The sequence below is a fragment of the Nuphar pumila genome, chromosome 15 (genome assembly GCF_984573655.1).
Source record: "Nuphar pumila chromosome 15, dmNupPumi1.hap1.1, whole genome shotgun sequence".
In the NCBI taxonomy this organism is placed as follows: domain Eukaryota; kingdom Viridiplantae; phylum Streptophyta; class Magnoliopsida; order Nymphaeales; family Nymphaeaceae; genus Nuphar; species Nuphar pumila.
In genome coordinates this window covers 17925866-17948502 of record NC_143263.1, presented here as the reverse complement: position 1 = coordinate 17948502, position 22637 = coordinate 17925866, and the positions used below count along the sequence as shown (strand labels likewise).

Sequence of the window (22637 nt, the reverse complement as noted above, 5' to 3'; positions counted from 1 at the left end):
TGCAGTTATTGGAGAAACAATTTCATTTATAGCTCCTCATGGGCTTCATTTTCTTTCCAACGGTGAATGGTATGCAAATGTATTCCTATCCAATAGATGAACTTTGGAGCTATCTAATGCTCCAAAGAAAGTTTGGTTCTGTTTATATTGAGTTTCTATATGTATTTGTTGTCTATGTACTTGCTTTTTCTTCAACTGTTTCCCTTTATTTTCATTGTGATAGATGTTTCTTTTGAAATCAATACAATAAAATTTGTTGATGTAACATACCACCCTATTTTCCTAAATTATAGGCTTTAATTTTACTCTAAATATAGTGATTTATATAAAAGTCAACCCTAGGTCCTTATCTGTGCAAGTGCTGTGAAAGGTGCCCATAGCAGAAAAATATTTTTAATAATTAAATTATGAAAGATTTTCTTCCGGACTTTTGACACAAAGTAATAATATGTAAAAATAGAACTTTTAAAAATTTAAGAACAAAGAAATACTTAAGATTTCAAGAGGCGCAATCTTGGACCCAACCACAAAATTTAGAAATTTGTACTTGAACTCTGACATTGACTTTTTATCCTTCAAGAATTTGAATTTTTAGATATTTTTAATGGATTCAAATAAGGGGTATTTGCTTATGAATAAAAATAAAATAAATGTAAAAGTAAATGGTGGATAAAAATAAATTAAATGTAAAAGGACATAAGCAGGAAGGCAAGGGACTTACATGTAAATAGGAAAGAAGGCTAGGGGTGAAATAGTCATTTCACCCTCATACCAACCAACCTACCTCCATCTGTCGCCTTAGCCTCTATAAATACCCCTAGGGGGTATGGAAAAGGGGAAAGGAAGGGAGGAGCATGGGGCTAAGGAGCGGAGGTATGAGAATCTAGGGAGCGAAGGTGTCAACCACAGCTATTATGTAAGTAATTAATTATGGTTTTCAATAATTAGGTTTCTTAAGTTAAATTTGTATGTAGTTAATTGTAGTTTTGATAGTTAGAGTGAGGGTTTGTTAATTTAAGTTTTGTATCTTGGTAGTTAAATGCCTTCCCTAAGTAGGGTTGCACGTATATATTTTTTCTTAAGTTTTGTAAGCAATTATGGTTCTGTTAATTAGGATTAAAGTGCCAATAATTAGTTTCTTATGGATAGCTAGTTCTAGTATTCACATTTATAGTTGGATTTCTGTAAAGGAGTTTCATGATAGTTATAATTCAAATATTTATGATTAAGCATGTTACATGTTCATTTGCCCTTAAACAATTGATTATATCCAGAGATTTTGAATTTAGATTACTATTGTTTCAAATGTTTTACAAGTTAGTCTTTTGCTTAGGTAATTGATTAGTAAGTAATATGATAAATCCAATAATTGATTTCAACTTTCCATCCTTTTCAAAAGCAATGATTTTCATAAATCACAGAGTTTTACTGTTATTAAATATAGTTTAACAATCTTTTCGAAGTTAAAATAGTTTTTCTAAATTGTTTTGAAAAGCTATCAGATTTCCTCAATTGCTTCAAAAGTAATTAGCCACATCTCTTATAAATATAATTATGGTTTTAAGTCTTATTCTGGTTTTATTTTATCGTCTTTGAGTTGATTTGAAACTGTGTTATTTAGAAAATTGGATCTGGCATTAAATATCAGATGAAAGTTCATTTCAAAATCCTTTATTCGAAAAGAATACTGTTATAGTTTTTATGTGTTTGGATTTATATATCCATTCACATAAGTGTAAGTGGACCGCCAGTGGGATGGTATATCGACCCTCGACAACCTTATTGGGGTTTGCAGGCCTCTTTTGAAAAGGGTAATCGACCCATTTGACTTGTTATTGGGATTATTGGTCCAATTGACTTAGTCCTGGGAAATCATGTGGTCTTGTGATGTAGCAAATGTGAGGTGGAATCCCCTACCACTGATCGACCCATTGGAGTTTCTGAAAGGGATACAGGATCTTTGACCCAATTACATATCCAATGGGTGGTGGAACCCGCCACCGCTAGTGTTATCCACCCATTTGAAGTACAGAGGGATTTTATCAGCCCAAGTAAAATTGGGATTTATCAGCCCTTCGAACCTTCGATGGAATTGTGAATCAAATCTAATAGAAAGTGTTTTCTAAAGTTTAACAAAATGACGAATGTCAGCTTTTGAAAAGAAAGTTTCTTGAGTTCGCAAAGTGGTTTACAAGGTGTTTCAAAGTCTGTTTTATTGTCCTTTATAAATTTTGCATCTGAAAAGCAAGTTTTGCAAAATTTAACAGAGATTTACAATGTGCCTTGAGATCTATTTTAGTGGCCTTTATACGTACCATATTTTGAAAAGTTGGTGTTATCATTCAAATGAAGTTTGCAAAAGCTATTTCAAATCTATCTTGTCTTTTCGAAAAAGTCTTTCTTAAAAAAGAATTTCAAAAACCTAATTATTAAGACTATAATTAGTTTTTTATTGAGTGTAAAACCCGAAATTTTTATAAAATAATTCAATTGGGCCTAGATCCATATTTCGGATCTAGGACCCATAAAGGGGGTAATTAGGGTTATTTGATTTAAATCTTGATTTAATAATAATAATAGCAATAAATAAATAAATTTTTAAGTTTTTAAAAATTTTTATCCTAGGATCCACAGTTGGATCCATTCGGATCCAACTTAATGGATCCATTTTTATTTTTGGGGCCGGGTTACGGGTCCCGGGTTCGGACCCGAGCCGCGCCCCATGTTACAACCCTTTTAATTAAATGGGCAACCCGATAAGGGTTGCCCGATAAACCTGAAAACAGAAACAGAAAGGGGGGGCAGGGGGGTTACGCAGAGCTTAACGACCCCGCGCCCATCTCGGCAGAGGAGGGGGAGTCTGGGTCGATAAAAGGAGGTGGAGAGGGAGTCCTCTCCACTCAGTCCTTCTCTTCCCCCATCTCTTTTCCCTCGTTTCTCTCTCTCCCCGTCTCTCTCTTGCTCGGTGTGCGCATGCCGGAGGGCTAAACACCATCGTCAGGCAGCGTGGGCTACCGGCTGCCATTGAGGGCCGCGGCAGACAACAGCCACACTCCCTTCTTCACGACACCAACGTGGAGCAACACCAGCAGCTCGACCTTCGCATTTCCAGCCTTCGATCGTCGGGGAAATCTTCAAAAAGGTACGGTGCTCCTTGGAATCGGGGTGAGGTATCGAACATGGATTCGATTCCATGTGTGGGTTTGAGGGGAGGCTCCACTCAAATTCGGTAGTGGAATTTTTGTGTGAATCCCACTTTGGAAAGCCCCAAATCTTGGATTTGGGGGTTTCGGTTGTTATGAATAAAGAAGGGGGATGAGGTTATGAGGGTTGACAGGAAACCCTAATCAATTGAATTTGGGGAGGGATTCGGCTGCCATTATCAAAATAAAATAAAACTTTATTTGGGGGTTTCGGATCTTTCCGTGTGAGAGGTTATAGGGGAAGCCCTAACTCGGACAACAATAAGGGTTTAACTTGTCAATATAAATCCTTGATTTTACATGCGTTCTCTACACCGATTTTGGTTTGGCGTGTATTAATTTAGGAAATCAATATGGAAGCACCTGATTAGCCTAATCTAGGGTTTGATCTGTCGATTTTGGGGTAAACACGATTCTCTTAAAGCAAATTTGATTCTCCTGTACATGGATGTTGATACAATTAAAACCATGAACTTTAAGTTATTTTCTGTATAGTATCTTTTTACAGTTTTCATTTGACTACAGTGGTCTTGATCATGGGATTTATACTAAGTTACACCAGGTGATGGGTGTTTTCCTTTGTTTTTGCTGGATTGTATGTTATCTCCTAAACTTGGTTCAGGTTTAATATAACTCTTTTTCTTGGGTTTAATGTCAATACCTGAACCTATGTCTCCTTCTCTAAAATTTTTGTCAGACTTACAGTACAACTTGCATTTTCTTTTCTAAATCAAATCAGTCTTGTTAGATCTGAAAAAGAAAAGAAAGGTAAATAATATTCACACGAGTTCTGTTACGTATCAAACCTGGGTAATTTTTGGGTTTCTACTTAAATCTGATATTTAACAAAGGCGAAATATTTTTGGTTAGCATAAACGTGATTTTAAATTTCTGATTTGCTTAAGCATTGATTAAATGTGTTGTTGAGAGCTGGAACACGCCTATGTTTTCCTGTGTGTGTGTCGACATATACCACACTCAAACCTGTCATCTTTTTCTGTGTGAATAGGAACCACACATAAATCTGTATTTTTGTGCTGTGCACCTTTTGAACCGGGCCATAGCAGGCCCAGCTGACCCAGTCAGCGAGGAGATGGCCTGTAACTTGATTGTTTTAAATATATATATATATATATATATATATATATATATATATATATATATATATATATATATATATATATATATATATATATATATATATGGTTTTGATTCCTTGATCTAGAGTTTGATAAGTTTTAACAGAAATACTGACCAATTTTGGGGCTGACAGATTCGAGATAGATTCTTGAATCAGCCAATGTATATATATATATATATCAGTATATAAACGTATGAGTATAAACACTGGATCAGATTTCGAAGGAGGTTTGAACATATTGAAATTTATTTATGATGTCCCAAATGTTAACTTCTTTTGGCACCACAAAATTTACTAGTCTTGAATAATCAGCTAACACTAAACTGAATGATTGTTGCAATTTGGTTTGTTTTAGATATTGGATTCAATCTGATTCTAGAAGGAAATTAAATTTCTGGTATGTAAAAAGAAAAAAATCTGATGTCTGGCATGTACAAGAAATCTGTTTGGAAACCCAATTGGAATCTGAATTTTTGTTGCCTCTAACTTTGTTTAGAGAGTGGTAAAACCGATCTGTCTTGGACAGTCAATTAAATCTAAGGATAGTAGATGTTGAATTTGAATGATTATAAAAGTTTTGTGCTTTCAGTTGTCATGGTAAAAATTTATATGCTTAGTTCAATGTGCATTCCTTGATTTGCTATGAAATGTGGCATGGTGAACACAAAACTTGAATATCTATGTGTACCTTATGTTCACTGAAATTTTGCAATATCTTATTAAAATGTATAGTGATTGTGTGTGCGGACCACTCATAGGAAACATGTGTCGCTCATGAAGTAGCAAATTGTAAGTGCATGTGCATATATGGGATCAAAGTCTATTGGTATGTATAATCATGCATAAATATTCTCATATACTTATGAAACTATGGAAAAATGCATGTGTGTTAAAGTGATTTCATGAAATCAATTACACATGGATGGTTACACATGCATATAACTGTGGAAGCTCATTATTAAAATGATATGACTGAATGTGCATTTTTAATTATGTTGGTATTATTGCATACATTGCAATTTATGATTTTAGTTGTGGGATGCACCGATGGCTCAATTGGAGCATCATCGGCTTGGAGAGCCGTGGGTTTGGTTTTCCTTCACATATATTTTTACTGCATCACTTAAACCACATATGATGGTTTGGCCCATTACTACACTGTTCTACTGGTTTATACGGGCTGGAGTCCCGAATGGGTCCCTGCAAGGGAGGATGCGGGGTTTTCACTTTACTTTTGCATATGTGTTGCAAACTTAAAGAAATGAACTTTAAATAAAAATAATGAATAAGAACAGTGTAATATACATTCTGAGATATCTCATCTGGAGTATGAGAATCTTAGATATCCGGTCTTGGGGAGACTGTGAGGATACAAAAACTCCGTGTGCGTTGTTGTCCCTGAACCCGATATTGAGGTTCTTCTCCTGGCCACGGTTTTAGGGAGAGTCCGCCACTTTACCCGGGAGTGGTGTGTTAGTCACAGCTGTGAGTTTATGGTACCAAGGAAGTGACACTTGTGGGCGTGGGGTGTCCCTTGTGTCCCCGACATTAGATGTGGAGGTCTAATGTTCCGATGGATGGTGCTGTTTCCTGATATCGGTCGAGGGCTAAGTTGGAACCCAGTAATAAAATACAAATTGTGTGTTAAGCTACCCTGGGAACCTACTTGACCTCGGGGTTTGTACCCGTTTGGTGTATCCGCGGGCAACTGTAATTAAAAAGAGGAACTTAAGGATGCGTGCATCTAATAGGGCATGCATATGGAAATATGGAACTTAAATGAAAGATAACAGAAGAAATCATGCATTGAACATAATCATGCATTTTTCTGTTATGCATTAGATCATGCATGTTTGAATCATTCTTGATATCATGACATGATTTGTTGGTAGCATATGATATACTTTTTGAAATCATACTGCAATGTTTGACTATTTAGTTCCTGATATATGTGTACTGTTTTGCTGTTCTTGACTGGTGAGCATATGCAATTATTGATAGTTATGGATATTTGAATATTGCAAATTTTATATCTACACTCACTCAAATCACTACATGAAATCTTATCCATGTTCTTTCTCTCACTTGTTTTCTTTAGAAGTAGCTGTGTTCAGAATTTCGGTTCTGACACCCTATTTTGTTGGTTTTTCACAGGAAATGGTGAACATTGAAGTTGGACATGCATCTGGGGATGGATAAGAGTCATACTTGAGCTTGACGACTTCAGAAGAGGACAAAGTGACTTTATTTTTGCTTCTTTTAATTTCTGCAATTGTTGTTTTACTTTCAGTTGAAGAAAAACCTTGTCTTTGAAACTTACTCATAATAAAAGAGTTTTAGTTGGTTGGTATGGATGATGATTGCAACTTCGTTTGTGGTGGTTGGGCTATCCAATGAAAAGTGGAACTGTGAGGACCTCAGATCTCTGGGAAGGTTTCCGCAACTCTTAGAAAAAAAAATATTCCGCATTTTCAAAGGGTCTGGATTGGGGTCGTTACATTGAGCATGTAGCTCATTTAATATTATTGTTTTTCAGAATGAGAATTTTGATTTGAAGTAGCAAGAATTTTTAGAGAGAAGCTCATAGGATATTTCAACGAGGATAGCGACAAAAAAGTCAAGCATCTAAACCTCAGTGGAGATATTACTTTGATCTTTTTGAAGATATGATGATCATCTTACAGTTGTATCTTGTCTTGTATTGGAAATTTTAATGAAAGATGAGTTATTAGATAGAGTTGTTAGAAATGCTCTGTAAATGTTCATGTTCTTGCCTTTCTGGTTATGGTAGCTTTGTTGGGTTATTTAAGACCCGGATACAGATATGAACAACTTAAAGTCACACCCAAGACTAGACCAATTACGGGCTGGTTTTGGGGTGTGACAGTTGAAATATTTGTATCATATCTTGACTGTTAGTTTCATAATTGAATCTTAATAGTATCATTGTCACATGCTTTTGTATAACTGCTAACAACATTGTTTCTGAAAAATAAATTGAGCCGTAGGATATTGATATCCCGATCTCTTAAGCATTCTCCATGAGTCTAGGTGAGCAAAACCCCTCTGAGGTTTACTCGAGTGCAGTTCATGTGCTTCTTTTAAACTGAAGTTATTTGAATAACCTTGGTGAGTCAACTCTTGGTTAGCTCATGCTTGAGCTTCAACCATCCAGCTTTGATATTGTAAACAATTGCTGGAGTTGTTCGTGTCATCCCAGAATGGATCCATATTGCTGCTATGTCGATTCAATCCACATAATTTGAACAACCAGATTTCTTCCACTTTACCTGGCATGAAGAAGATATGCCAGTCCTCAACTTTCACTTGTTCTAATGAAAATTGGTTGATTTGTATGGACACATGCATTTGGAAATCCCTACTTGGTTTTCTTGTCAAAAATAAAGCAATTCTCACTTGAGAACTTCTGAACTTCTTAACAGTTAATCCTATCTTTGTTTTCTTGTATATGCTGTTCAGTTGAATCAAAATGTTGTACATTAATAAAACTGAAATTGCATGTATACACACTAGCATAATTGGAAATAAATTCATGAACTAGATGAACTTTTATCTATGACAAAGAAAGATGAAAACCATTAAAAGACTTTTGATTATTCTTTCGAATACTGCACTTCGTTGTTACTTGTGGGTAATATATGGTCTAGTTTTTATGTATTCTGAAGAATGATTAATTGTAAATCTTGAAATTTTTGTTAATCTTTTTTCCAGGATCCGTTATCTTCTTATTGCGAGGATGTTGCGCTTAACTCGACTATTGATGCATGTGCAGCGCTACAGAGCATTTGTAGCTACATTTTTTACTCTTATTCCAAGTTTGATGCCATACCTTGGGACCATCTTTTGTGTACTATGTATTTATTGCTCTCTCGGGTTGCAGGTATTCTGTATCTTAGTAGTTTCATTTTTAGTATATAAATCTGGTTTTCTAACAAATTTTACTGGAATAACATAAACAAATATGTTGTTTTTCTTTCAAACATAGCCAATGTGAGCACCTATGTTGCAAGGTTGGACTTTTAAGATGGAAATGATAGTTTATTTTAGAGGTTTACCTCCTGATGGCTTTAGCACGGTGTTTTGCTGATCTAGAAGAAATTGGTCCTCTTTAAAGCGAATTCCCTATGAAACTATATATTATTATTTTAGTATATGTACTATTACATATCTAACTATATGTATGTAAACAATTTACATTTGTTGGTGTAATTGAGAGAAAGAATTTCTGAACCTTGATCACTAATGGATGGAGAGAAAAGGGAGAAGAAATGAGTGTAGCTACAAGGTGGAAGCCCAAAGGAGTGCCAATAGGATGCCCCAAAGTCTTATTTGTGAAAATGGTTGGTTAATTGTGCTTAAGGACATAGTTGGTATTTATATATTTGCTATGTATATTTCTGTAGATATGTGTAGTTAGGATCTTTTTGTCTTAAGGTCATTTTACTCATTTTTCTTCCTTTTCTTTGTAGTCTCTAGCCCAATAAAGAGGGCCTACCCTTGTACATTTCTTGTGTGGAATATGACGCTGAGGATTTTGGTCTCCACACCGTGTGTTATCTCTTGCATGCCTCTAACCCATCTATTTTCTAGATGGTATCAGAGCTAGATTGAGAGCCATTTGAAGCTTGTAAGACTGTAAAACTGCTACTGAAGGTAGAGTTTAGGGTTACTTGGTGGAGGGGCTGATGTCAGCCATAGATTCAGAGGACCAGCACTGAAGGGTCTTTTTCAGTCCCTTTGGTATTGCTGTTGATAGGCAATTAGGTTTGAAGAATTTGGGTGCAAACCCTGCATGATTTGGGCTGCTATTGAATGATACAAATTTCCTTTATTTTCTGGTTATGTTCTGAAAATGCAGGGAAGATTTGAAGATTGTTTTATGCTGAACCATTTTCACTGTTTGGACTTGGGGGTTTGGACCTATTTAGGTCGATTTTGGATTAGGAGTGTGTTGGAACTTGGATGTGGTTCCACTTCAGCTATGAACTTAATTTGTGTTGGACAGATAACTCGTATTAACTGTGATATATTTTCTCCTAATGCTGTTCTGTGCAGGATTGACAGTCGGGAAGAATAGTTTGTTATTGGGTATAAAAAGGGGGATTTGTATTATCTATAGATTTCATAAAAATGGGGATCTATATTATTTGACCTCAACCAATTCCTGTTTCAGGGTATAATACCATGGTTTTAGATTTGTTGGATCTATGACACCAGTCATGTGTCAAGCTCAAGACTTCAACATATATTGTCCCATGGCTATGTCACATGGGTGCGGCGATCTTGGGTGTGGGGGTGCGGGAGGGCAAAAATATAAAAAGATATATATATATATATAATTTTAAAGTTTTAACAATTAACAACAGTAACACTAATGAAATAGAAAACAATTATCATAATATCACCAAATCAATTCATCATCATGCATGCAATAAATCAAATTAACAATTTACAATTCTATTCTACATCATAAAAACTAAAACTAATTAAAAATGTTATATTAAAATCAATTATGCACACAATCAAGATTGATAATATTGAGTGCAAGGTCAATAACATATACAATAAGTTCTAAAAAATATAGTAGTAGTACATATAAATAAATACCGAAAGGTACGAGAAAAATATATAACAATAACATTAATGCAAAGTGGACACTCCTAAGCTTGGGATTATAAAAAATATATATAAGTGCAGAAGACATATTTTTTCCCTTAACTTGAATTACAAATATATTCTTCATTAGTCTATTTAGTGGAAAACATGCATTAAATTACGTATCTTTTATGTTTAAATGGGTTTCTAAGGAGATCCAATTAAAATTAACAATCTATATTGCAGCAAAACTTTGTGATAAAAAATCAAATGTTTTGGTTGAATTAATTCAATATCAAAACATATTATCTAGTAACAAGCCATGATAAACACATCTACAATACATGCATGTTCGGATTTAGGAAAAACACCAACAACTATACGTTCTTTTTTAATTGGCGTGTGAGCGTGTCACAAATATCACCCACATTTTGAAAATATTGTGATAAGTTAGTGATATTTTCAAATAACAATATTATAACAAAAAAACTATTTATTATTTTTAAAATATTATCTATTTCTTGTTAAATTAATTCAGTCCAAAGCATGTTGCTTAGTGAGTAAGCAATTATAAACATATCTACATGTTTGGATTAAGCATTAAACACATGTAAATAAGAGTTTTAAAGGAATCCAATATATATATATATATTATATGTGTGTGTGAACTGAACATATTAATTTTTTTGTTAAAATATAATTTCTTTTTTATTTTTCATTTTTTGTATTTTTTAGGAACCAAAAGGGGCTCCAACCATAGAGTCGTTGGAGCCCCAAACGGTCACAAATGTAACCGTTGGGGGCTCCCAATGACTCCATGAGAGCCTCCTTTTGGGCTCTTCTTTTGAGGCCCTTGGCCTTCCTTTTCCTTCCACTCCCTCTTGTATAAATATGGGTGAACCCCTTGTACGTATGCTTCTTGAGGGCTCTCTCTCTCTTTTCAATAAGTGGCTTTTTATATTGTTGTCTTCTTAAAGGCTTGTATTTTTATTGGCCCTTAGTGGACTTGTGATATTGTCTCTTCTAGTCATTGTTGTAAGTGCTTATAAGCACTCTTTATATTTTTGCAATATCTCGTTACACCTCTATATGCCCATTAACTCCCTCTTGCTTCCTCTGAACCTCCATATGCCCTTCAACTCTTTTTTTAGACAAACCAGTTTCCTTTCCCACCTTATCATTATTCTGACTAAAATAAGGCGTATCTTAATGGAAAACAACATTTCTAGATATCCAAACTTTTCTTTTAATCAGATCATTGCACTTATATCCTTTTTGCCCATTCGAAAACCCAAGAAGCAACACTTCACAATTTTGGGAGATAGTTTATCTGTAATGACTCCAATTCCTACCCCTGAAAAAGTGCATTTTTTTTTTAAATCAATTGCGGAAAGTTTCCCAGAAACCCGGGGCCTTTACAGTTACATTTCATATCCACAAAACCACAAGGGATCTTACACCCCATCTTTCAAACCAAACCCAAACTGAATTAACTTTATTAATTCAAAAATCCAGTAATTTGAGTGAGTGCAAAATAAAAGAATCAAAGTAAGCAAATGAGTAAGTGAAGGAATAGAGCCACACTGTCCCTAAGTGATCTGTCAAGCAGTCGTAATGCACTCTTAGCTCTCCTAGAAGTGAGTCCCATCACTGGGCGTTAGAGGCTGCAAGATATAAAAATATGGGTGTCAGAACCAATGATTCTGAGTACAAGTTCTTCTAATGAAACAAATAAGCATAAATAATACAGATAAGATTCATGCAATAATTTAAAGGGATACTACTGCAATCATTGCACAATATCAAGTAAGCAATAAGAATATTCATCGTGCAACAAGATGCAATATTATGCAATTAATCGTACAGGACAAGTAAAGAAGTAAGTAAATATGCATGATCTAATGTATAATAGGAAAATGCATAATCTTAATGCAAATGCATGAGTCATTTGTTATCTTTTATCAAAGTTTTCTTTTCACATGCATGTCTCTATTAAATGCATACAATTTAAGTTCTTTTTAATTGTCGTTGCCCGTGGATACTCAAAACGGGTAAGAATTCCTGAAGTCAAGTATGGTTCTCAGGGTAACTTAACACAAGTTGTATTTTATTACTAAGTTTCAAACTTAGCCCTCGACTGATATTAGGAAACAACACCATTTATAGGAACATTAAAAATTAGCATCTAATGTCGGGACACAAGAGACCAACATCCATAAGTGTCACTTTCTTGGTATACCAAAACAACAGTTGTATCTATACACCACCCTCAGCCAAAGTGACAAACTCTCTCTAAAACCGTGGCCAGGAGAAGAACCTCAATATCGGGTTCAGGAGCAACAACAACACACACAGAGTTTTAGTATCTTCACGGTCCCCAAACCGCTAAGCCCAAGATTACCTTTTCGTAGAAGGAACATAAAGGAAACATTAATTACACTGTTCTCTTTCTCATCTTGTTGTTAATATCAATTTCATAAATTTGCAAATCAACATGCAAACATAAGCTCGCAAATCACATGCACAACTCTTCACGGTCGACCACCCGTGGCAACAATAAAACAGTGCAATTAAAACCACAATATCAAATATGATCTTTGAAATGCATAAACAAGTAAAGCAATGAGCATACCAGCTCATGACCAGAGTTACCGGAAGCGCCTAGGCAAAAGGGGAAGCGCGCTTCCCCGAAGCGCGCTTCGGAAGCGCGAAACGTCGCGCTTCCGAAGCGTGAGGGGAAGCGTCCCCCTTTTTTGGGAAGCGCGCTTCCCTTTTATGGGAAGCGCGTCCCCCTTTTATGGGAAACGCGCTTCCCATAAATGGGAAGCGCGCTTCCCCCACGTTTCCCCCACGCTTCCCCCTCGCTTCCCCATTTTTTTCATTTTTTTCGCTTCCGGTTCGCTTCCTAGGTCGCTTCCGGTTCGCTTCCTAGGTCGTTTCCGAGACGGTTCGGAATTTTCTTCTAAGTGGTCCCACGCTTCCCCGCTTCCTAAATTTTTTAAAGTGCCTCGCTTCCCGCTCCCGCTTCCCGTATCGCTTCCCGCTCCCGCTTCCTCGACTGGTAACTCTGCTCATGACATCCCACAACCCATGATGATCCACTTTGATCACCATACATTCATATGCGAAAATTATTAGGATTATGCCAATGCATTCATTTCATATAACATGTTTTTCAATGCACAATCATGCATGTCAGTTCAGAGATGTGCATGAAACAACAATATTCAAATGTATCTATTCACTTTTCGAATGCATGTGTTCACATGATCATGTCCAATGTATACTTTTATTCATGAACCAATTCAAGTATACATGAGAACCAATGCATGCTTTTATTCATGAATCAATTCAACTAAACATATGTTTAACTACATGCAAGTACTTATCAATTTTATGTATGCACATGCATATATAACTACACATTACTATTCCAAACATGCATCCATGACAAGCCTATGTATGCAAGAAATATCATTCTTTTGCATGCATAAAACCATGTCCATTGTCATAAGTGAAAATCTGAAAATTTGTGCATCAAACTGAATTTCTATTCAAGTTCAACTAGGCATTAACCAATATGCGTGAACCAAAAAAATTTGGTCATATATAAATCTGAAATATATATATATATATATATATTTATTTATTTATTCACCTACAGTCTGGGCCTGCCAGGCCTGCACCAGTCCAGTCGAGTAGCTGGACTGGCCTAACAGGTCCCCAGCCTGCCCGGCTGCAACCTAAAGCCTCTCCCCCTTTTTTGTTTTGAGGACACGCCTGCCCAGCAAATCAGCTGGACCAGGCAGGGTCGGTCAGCGTCCAACAAGGGCTGCCAGACTAGCCTTGCCCAGCCAGCCCAGCCCAAGTGTATAGAAAAAGAAAAAATAATTTTTTTAATATGCGAAAACACACACATTCATTTTCGATTATGCAAACATAGGCACATTCATACCCAGGCCGCATGTGTATGCAAAATACATCTTTCAAGTATGCACTCATATACCAATTCATACTTAAAAATAGAAGCATTTCAAGTTTGCACATAAACCATGCCTATGCAGGATCTCAGTTAGATATGCGTGTACAAACAATTTTATTTACAAGAATACATGCTATTCAAATCACGAGCCATAATCAAAACAAAATTTCTGTTTCACATGATAATGAACGTAAACAAATTGTTTTTTTCTAACTATGCAAATTGCATTGAATCTTTTTTTTTTCCTTTTTCAAAACATGAGACCTAAATTCTGGACCAGATCTGCCCAAATATATACATATATACATAGTTTTCACATATGTATATACATACGTAAAAGGAAACACATAGGTATATGCATGGATATCAACGTAGGAACCAAAAACATGTATTTTAAGCATGCATACATCGAATTTCATGGATTCGGAACGATGAAACTGTAATGAAATGGTAGGCTCCGTGAACGCACTTGAATCTACTTAAAAGGAAGTATCTAAAAGATACTTTAGAGGAAACCCATAAAAGGGTATAAATGGAAAAACATAAAAATAAATAACACTTTGTTTATGAGAGCAAAATGCTTAAAAAGCATTTAGAGGAATTAATTACACAAAGGGGATGCACCCCTATTTATACAAGAGCATTAATGAGAGCTCACCTTTCTAGCTGTTGGAACTAGTCCAACAGCTAGAAAGTTGGTCAAGTTCCAACCCAGAACTTGACCAAACTAGATGTATCTAGTTCTAATAGAACTAGATACCAAAAACAAAAAGAAAAATTACAAAAAAATAAAAAAGTATAAAAAAAATATAATAATAATAATAATAATAATAATAATATTATTATTATTATTATTATATATGTGTTGTTTACATTTTAACACTCCCTCTCAAACTTACGATACAATAAGCGAAAGTTTGTCTAAGAGGAAGTGAAATCTGGGAGCCGCGAGAGGCTTGGTGAAGAAGTCTGCTAATTGGTATTCTGACGTCACATATGGCAGATCAATGGTTTCATGCAAGTACTCCTCTCTGACATAGTGACAATCCATTTCAATGTGTTTGGTGCGCTCATGAAAAGTCCGGTTGCTTGCGATGTAGATTGCACTATTGTTGTTACAACACATTCGTGAGGCCTGTGTTGCTTCAACTCCCATATCAGCGAGCAGTCGCCTGAGCCAAACAACTTTCATTGTGGTGGTTGCCATGACTCTATATTCAGCTTTAGTGGAGGAAAGAGAAACATTTTGCTGCTTCTTGCACCTCTATGATATTAGAGATTTACCTAAAAATATACAGAAACCAGTGGTTGAGTGCCTATTATTAGAATCACCTCCCCAGTCAGCATCAGTATAAGCAATTAAATCTACTGGTGACGATGCAGACAAGAAGAGTCCTCGTGCGAGAGAACTCTTTAAATATCTAATAATACGTAAAACCGCTCTCATGTGAACAGAAGTGAGAGCATGTTGAAACTGGCTAGCTGTGTGTACAACATGTGCTATGTCTTGCAGAGTGATGTAGAGATACGAAAGTGCTCCAACAAGTTCTCTGAACAGAGTGGGTTCATTAAGACGATCTCTTTCATCAATTTTCATTTTAACATTGACCACTTCTGGAGTGTCCACCTTCTTATCATCTGTAATGCCAGACCTGGAAACAATATCAAAAGCAAATTTAGATTGAGATAGCAAATACCTACGCGGAGAATAAACAACTTCTATTCCTAAAAAGTATCTCAATAATCCTAAATCAGACATTTCAAAATGAGTTTTAAGAAGATTTTTGATATTGGTAACTCCCTGTTTGTCGCTTCCAGTGATAATCATATCATCCACATAAAGAAGAAGGATGATGATACCTGCATCAAATTGCTTAATAAATAAGGCAGTGTCAGTCAAACAAGAATGAAATCCAATATCAGTCATAACATGACTAAATCTGTCATACCAGGCTTTTGGTGCCTGTTTGAGGCCATAAAGGACCTTCTCAAGACGAAGTGTTTTACCCTTAGGAATACTAATACCAGACTGGGCTTCCATGTAAACTTTTTCAACAAGACTCTCGTTTAAGAAAACATTTTTGACATCCATTTGAAATATATGTCATTTTTTGATAGAAGCCAAAGTAATTAAAGTTCTAACAGTGGTCATACGAGCCATAGGGGCAAAGGTTTCGTCGTAGTCAATGCCATATTCTTGAGCATAACCTTTGGTTACGAGTCATGCCTTATATCTTTTTAGGGTCTCATCACTTTTAGTTTTGACTTTATAGACCCATCTACAACCAATAGGTTTCTTTTCGAGAGGAAGGTCTTGAATGGACCAAGTGTTGGCCTTTTATAATGCATCCAATTCTGTTTTCATAGCTTCAACCCATTCTTTATGTTTTTTGGCTTCAGAATAGGAAGAAGGTTCAACATAGGATTGAATTAATGCAAGGGCTGCCCTATACGAGGGTGAAAAAGATTCGTAAGAAACAAATTTTTTGGGAGGTCGAGAAATTCTAGAAGTCCTATGAGGGGGAACTTCAGAAAACCTTTCTAATGCACATGGTGGGTGTTGCTATCCAACTCTTCATCTTGAATATTGCAGACCAACATCACTACTTCGCTATCGTTTTAAAAAATAATAGGACTTTGATCATTGTCAAAATTATATTCAAAATCCTCTTCATTGAATTTTGAAGTTAAATCGATTAAAAATGAATATTTAGTAATATCTTTGGATTTTTCACTTTCAAAACAACTTTCTTTTTCTAGAAAAGACATATTTCTTGATACATATAATTTGTCATTTTGAAGATCATAGCACCTGTAGCCTTTTTGATTTTCAACATATCTTAAAAAGGCACATGAGATTGCACGAGGGGAGAATTTATCATTTTTGTTTGTAAATACAAAACATTTGCAACCAAAAACTCTTAATCTAGAGTAGTCTGGAGCTAAATCATAAAGTTTTTCAATTGGAGATATATTTTTTAATGAAGAAGATGGTATTCTATTGATGAGATAGGTGACAGTTAGAGCGGCTTCAGCCCAAAAACCTTTTGGAACTTGACTTGCAATTAGCAAAGTCTGAGTGGTTTCCATAATGTGGCGATGCTTGCGTTCTGCAAGACCATTTTGTTGAGGGGTGTGTGGGCATGATCGTTGATGAGTAATGCCATATAGATTAAGATAATTTTTAAATTCTTCAGACATAAATTCTCCCCCTGAATCGCTGCGAAAAATGGAAATATTATTTTGAAATTTGTTTGTGACCATTTTATGAAATATTTGAAAGTGAGCAAAAACTTCATATTTATGTTTAAGAAAATAAATCCAAGTGTGTCTAGAAAAGTCATCAACAAAGATGACATAATACGCATAACCACCTTTAGAGATAATTGGTGCGGGTCCCCAAACGTTCAAATGTATTAACTCAAGAGGTTTTATAGAGACAAATGTTCTACTAGAAAAAGGTAATCTTTTCATTTTACCAAGAATGCAGTCTTTACAAGCAAAATTTTCAGATTTACAAAATTTTTCCAAACTTGGAAAGTATTGGATTTTTGACATGCGAGGATGGCCAAGTCTTTTGTGCCATAATTCTGTTTCTAATTTTTGAACATTTAAACAAAATACATTCTTTGGTAGTTCCAAAAAGTTCATGTAATATAGTCCTCATTCTCTATGGCTTTCCCCAATCAACTTCCTTGACTGACGATCCTATATCCGGCAACCATCAGAAAAGAAGGATATATTACATCTATAAACAGAAATTTGTGAAACCGATAAAAGGTTCAAATTTAATTTTGGGATATATCTAACTTTTGGAATACAAAAAGTTTTAGATTTTTGAAAACTTTCAAAACATCCTATTCCTTTTATTTCAAGAGATGTTCCATCTGCTGTAAAGACTTTAAATATACTTGAGTTATTTTTAAGGCATTCGGATAAACATTTAGCATTTGGGATCATATGAAATGAAGCACCAGAATCTAAGAGCCAAGTGAAGTTAACTGGACCGGATACAGATACAACTGCCTCTCCAATAGAGGCTTCAGTAGAAGAGAATACCCTTTTGAGAAGAGGTTGAAGAATCTCCATCAGTTGAGCCATGGAAACATGTGCATCTTGATCTTTTGGCTCGGTTTCAACTTTCAACAGGTGCAACCCTCTTTTTGTCTCTTATTTTTAGCTTCGAACATTGAAGCCTATAGTGCCCCAGTTCATGACAGTGGTGACAATTAACTTTTGTTTTGTCAAACTCACCATTTTGTCTCCCAAAATGAGGCAGCCTATAAGTGCGAGTATGATTTCCTGGTCTAGACACAACTAGAACTGAATCATCATCAACTTTTGGAGTACTCTTTCTAAGACAATTTTCCTCCATAGTTAGTTCTTCAATAGTATCCACAATAGTAGGGATTTTGCCACGATGAAGTAGAGCCAATTTGGTGGATTCAAATTTCGACCTTAATCCATTCACAAATTGGTAAAAGTGTTCTATATCGAGTTGTTTTTGACGAAGCTCGATATCTTCAACGCAATGCCATTTTGGCTCTAGAATAGCCAATTCTTCCCAAAGTTCGGACAACTCATTATAATATTCACGAATAGTTTTGTCATTTTGAGTTAATGTCCAAACATTTTCTTAAAGATTACACATATGGGCAATATCTTTAAGAGAATACATATTTGTGAGGTATTCTCATGCCTTATCGGCATCTTCAAATTTAGCGAGGCTAGAACATTTTTTAATGTCTATGCTATTAATAAGCCATGACATTATCTTTCCATTTCTTTTCATAAGAGGCTAAAGCCTTAGTCTTCTCCTCTTTCGTTAGAGGGACTTCCTTATCACCCACTTTTTTTGTGAGTGATAATTTAGGTTCCGAATCAGAACCATCCACTATTCCCCATAAGTCTTTTCTCTATATGTGGTGCTTCATAATTGAAGCCCACGTCACATAATTAGTATCATTCAACTTCATGGGTATGATGGTGACCTTATCATGGTCATCTATCATTTACAGGGGTGTGAAAAAGATGATAAGAAGAAGAAAAAAGAAAAAATAGAGAAAAAAGGAAGAAAGGGATACAATACAATGTTGTTGCTCAAGTCCTTTTCTCCAAATGGATCCTCTTGTAGTCGATAGAAGAGTGATAAAACACTCTTTTGGCATGTGATGAAACACTCCTTTGCAAGTGACAAAACACTTTTTGTAAGAACAAGGTGATACCACACCTTTACACAAGAGGCACAAAAATCGAGGTAGAAGTTTTTCAAGATCTAAGAGTTCCGTAGCTCGGATACCATGTAATGAAATGGTAGGCTCCACAAATGCACTTGAATATACTCAAAAGGAACTATCTAAAAGATACTTTAGACGAAACCCATAAAAAGGTATAAATAGAAAAGCATAAAAATAAATAACACTTTATTTATGAGAGCAAAATGCTTAAAAAGCATTTAGAGGAATGAATTACACAAAGGGGATGCACTCCTATTTATACAAGAGCATTAAGGAGAGCTCATAAGGAGCTCTCCCTTTCTAACTTTTGGAACTAGTCCAACGGCTAGAATTCTAGCCGTTGGACTAGTTCCAAAAGCTAGAAAGTTGGTCAAGTTCCAACCGGAACTTGACCAAACTAGATGTATCTAGTTCTAATAGAACTAGATACCAAAAACAAAAAGAAAAATTACAAAAAAATAAAAAAAGTATAAATACAAAAATATGTAATAATAATATTATTATATATGTGCTATTTATATTTTAACAAAAACTAAAGTAAAATCCATGAAATCGATAATATTATAATGTAAACACGTAACAAATTAATTTTATCATTAAATAAATTCTGTTTTAGCATAAAAACAGACATGTACAGAATTTTATTTTTGAAAAGATAAGAAGAATCAAGAACACATCCATGGAAGGGGATCCATGAATCCTCATCAATGTATTTTAGGGTAAACATCCATATTTACTCATTTTATATGGATTTTCATCAAAATGTTGCATGGAAATTCAATCTATATTCGATTTCTCACTTGATTAATTGAGGAAACCCGTACCATGTATATAAAATGAAAAAAAACAATGGTAGATATTGAAAAACGTGGATGGATGAATGGAGAATATCAAATCTCCTCCTCTTCTTCCTCCTTTTTCCTCTCTTTTCCTCACTTTCTCTCTTCTTTTTTTTTTCTTCTTTTTCTCTTCTCTCTCTCTTTTGTAGTCTTTTTATAGGCCCCATAGGGGAGGACGCCCTCCCTTCCCCAGCCCCTTCTAGATGGGCTAGAGAGGGTGTCTCTACTTCATTTGAGACTCTTCTCTTGGTTTTCCGAAAATCTTGGACTCTATAGTTGACTTTTCAATTTTTTTTTTCAAGAGGACTCTAAGTCTCTCAAACCTTCTTAGAGTCTTCATAACTTCAATAAAGACTCTATCTAGGAGTCCTAAACAAACATAAAAATTAAATTTTGGAATTAATAAAAATTAATTAATCAATTAATTAATTAATTATTAAATATTTAATAATTAATTAAATATTTTCAAAACTCCAAAGATAGATTAATCACTTTAGGAGTCTTCTTAACTCCAGCTAATTTTAATTTAAAACTTTAAACTGAATTTAAAGCTAGACTTTCATTGGACATGGATTTGGATCTGAATCCAGATCCCAAATCCATATCCAAAACAAAATTGGATTATGATCTAGATCAAATCCAGATTAATATGGGTCTTGGATAAGGTCCAAATCCATATTAATTCGGATCATAAGCATTGGATCCAATCTGATCCAACTCCGGATCCAGTTTGACAAACTGCTCTTTTTTTTTGAAAAAAATGTGATTTTCAGGCCAATCGGAGCTCGAATGCAGAAAAGTAAAATATCGTTGCGCTCAGAATTCCAAGACGCATCCAATGATATATAACTTGAATACAAATTTTGAATTTCGGTCGAAAATAACTCGAATTTCGCTTGAATTTAAAAGTCGAAAATTAAACTTTTTCTCACGTTTTAAGTGGCTCGTTTAGACCTAGTTGATGAGACTTGGGCCAAGCCCAGACTCAAAAGCATTAGTCTAATACTGAGGTTCAAATAATTTTTCTCCCAGACTTAGCCAAATTTTTGAAAAAAATTCTGAAAATGACTAAGTATGAAAATACATGATATTACATTATCTCTATATCTATCAGGTAAAATACAATTTCTGAAAAGGATATATACCCTTAAGAACACTTGAAGGCATATGATTTGTCTAATAGATAACCATATTAACATCAACAACCCAATATATTTTCAGAACACATCTCACAAGGTGAAGAGCTCTAGTTGTCTCCAAAATATGTCTATTCTTCCTTTCAACCACTATATTTTGTTTAGGAGTATAAAGATAAGTTTTTTTATGATTTATACCTCTTTCCTGCAAGAATCTCTCAAACACATGGCTGACATATTCACCAGTATAATCAATTTTAAGAGTCTTAATCTTAGCTCCAAAGTGAGTTTCAATCATAGCATGAATATTCTTAAAGTTCTAAAAAAGTTTGCTCCTACTTTTCATGAAATATACCTAAGTATATCTTGTGCAATCATCAATAAATGTGACAAAATACGACGAACCTCCTTTGGGGAAGACTGGTGAGGGACCCCACACATCTGAATGAACAAGGTCAAATGGAGATTTAACTTCCCTGTCTCTAGTCCCAAATGGAAAATCATGACCTTTCGCCAGCCTACAACTTTTACATTCCTGAACATGCCTTGACACAGATAACTTTGGCTCACCTAAATTCCTAGTAGATACCTAATGTTGCTACCTACAACTAGAAATATGACTTGGTATCTGGTGCCACAAAACCAACTCATTCGTAATTCCAACTCCTAGACCAACTCCAGACTGTTTTTGTGTGCTCATATCCAACCAATCTAAATAATACAGATCTCCCCTCCTATGGACAATTCCAATCCTTCTTCTTGATAGCTGATCCTGCACAACACAATCAACAAGAAAAAATATAACATTATAGTTAAGCTTGGTAATTTGGCCAATAGAAATAAGATTCATTGTAAGAGAAGGGACATCATAAACTTGTGAAAGATTCAAGACAAGAATTGAAAGTAATGAACCCAACCTCGGATACAATCATAGAGGAGCCATTTGCAGTGTGAAAAATACCATTGCAAGGCTGACAATTAGCTAAAGTGGATTCATGAGCAGTCTTGTGGCGTGATGCTCCTGAATCTACCATCTGCCCAAGTGGACTACCAAAAATACCTACATAAGCAAAATCAGAAGAGAAAGTGAGAACAAAAGAGAGGTCAGAAGAGAGAGTAGTAGTGAATGACTAAGTTAAGAGCTGCAATTGGAGAATCTGTTGTTGCATCTGCTGCATCGACTCCAAAATCCGTAGCTGCTCCCACCAAGATGATCAGAAGAACCTCTCATAGGCAAGTCAACAGATCGAGTCTTTCCACTATCATTCATTTGCCCCTTCTTGTCTGTAGGATTCTCTCTAATGGATTGAGTTGCAAAACTACAGCTCTTCTTATTCAATGCAGGGCAGGATCACTTCATATGCCCCATTTCTTTGCAATAGTAGCATCACATACCACTCATGTCACTTCTTAATGCTCTTGACATCATAATCATTCCATCACTGAATCTACCATTCTGACAACTAGATGCACGGGACCCATC

General features: G+C 35.3%; 1 protein-coding gene across 4 annotated transcripts in view; it reads left to right on the top strand.

The window, feature by feature from the left end:
- Nucleotides 1-22637, top strand: part of TPC1 (two-pore channel 1) — a 129885-nt gene that overhangs the window by 68388 nt on the left and 38860 nt on the right. For all 4 annotated transcript variants that reach the window (XM_089989990.1, XM_089989987.1, XM_089989988.1 and 1 more), the window contains exons 16-17: nucleotides 6-69; nucleotides 8077-8245. In XM_089989990.1, coding sequence (XP_089846116.1) covers nucleotides 6-69; nucleotides 8077-8245 — 233 coding nt within the window. The remainder of the gene's footprint in view (nucleotides 1-5; nucleotides 70-8076; nucleotides 8246-22637) is intronic.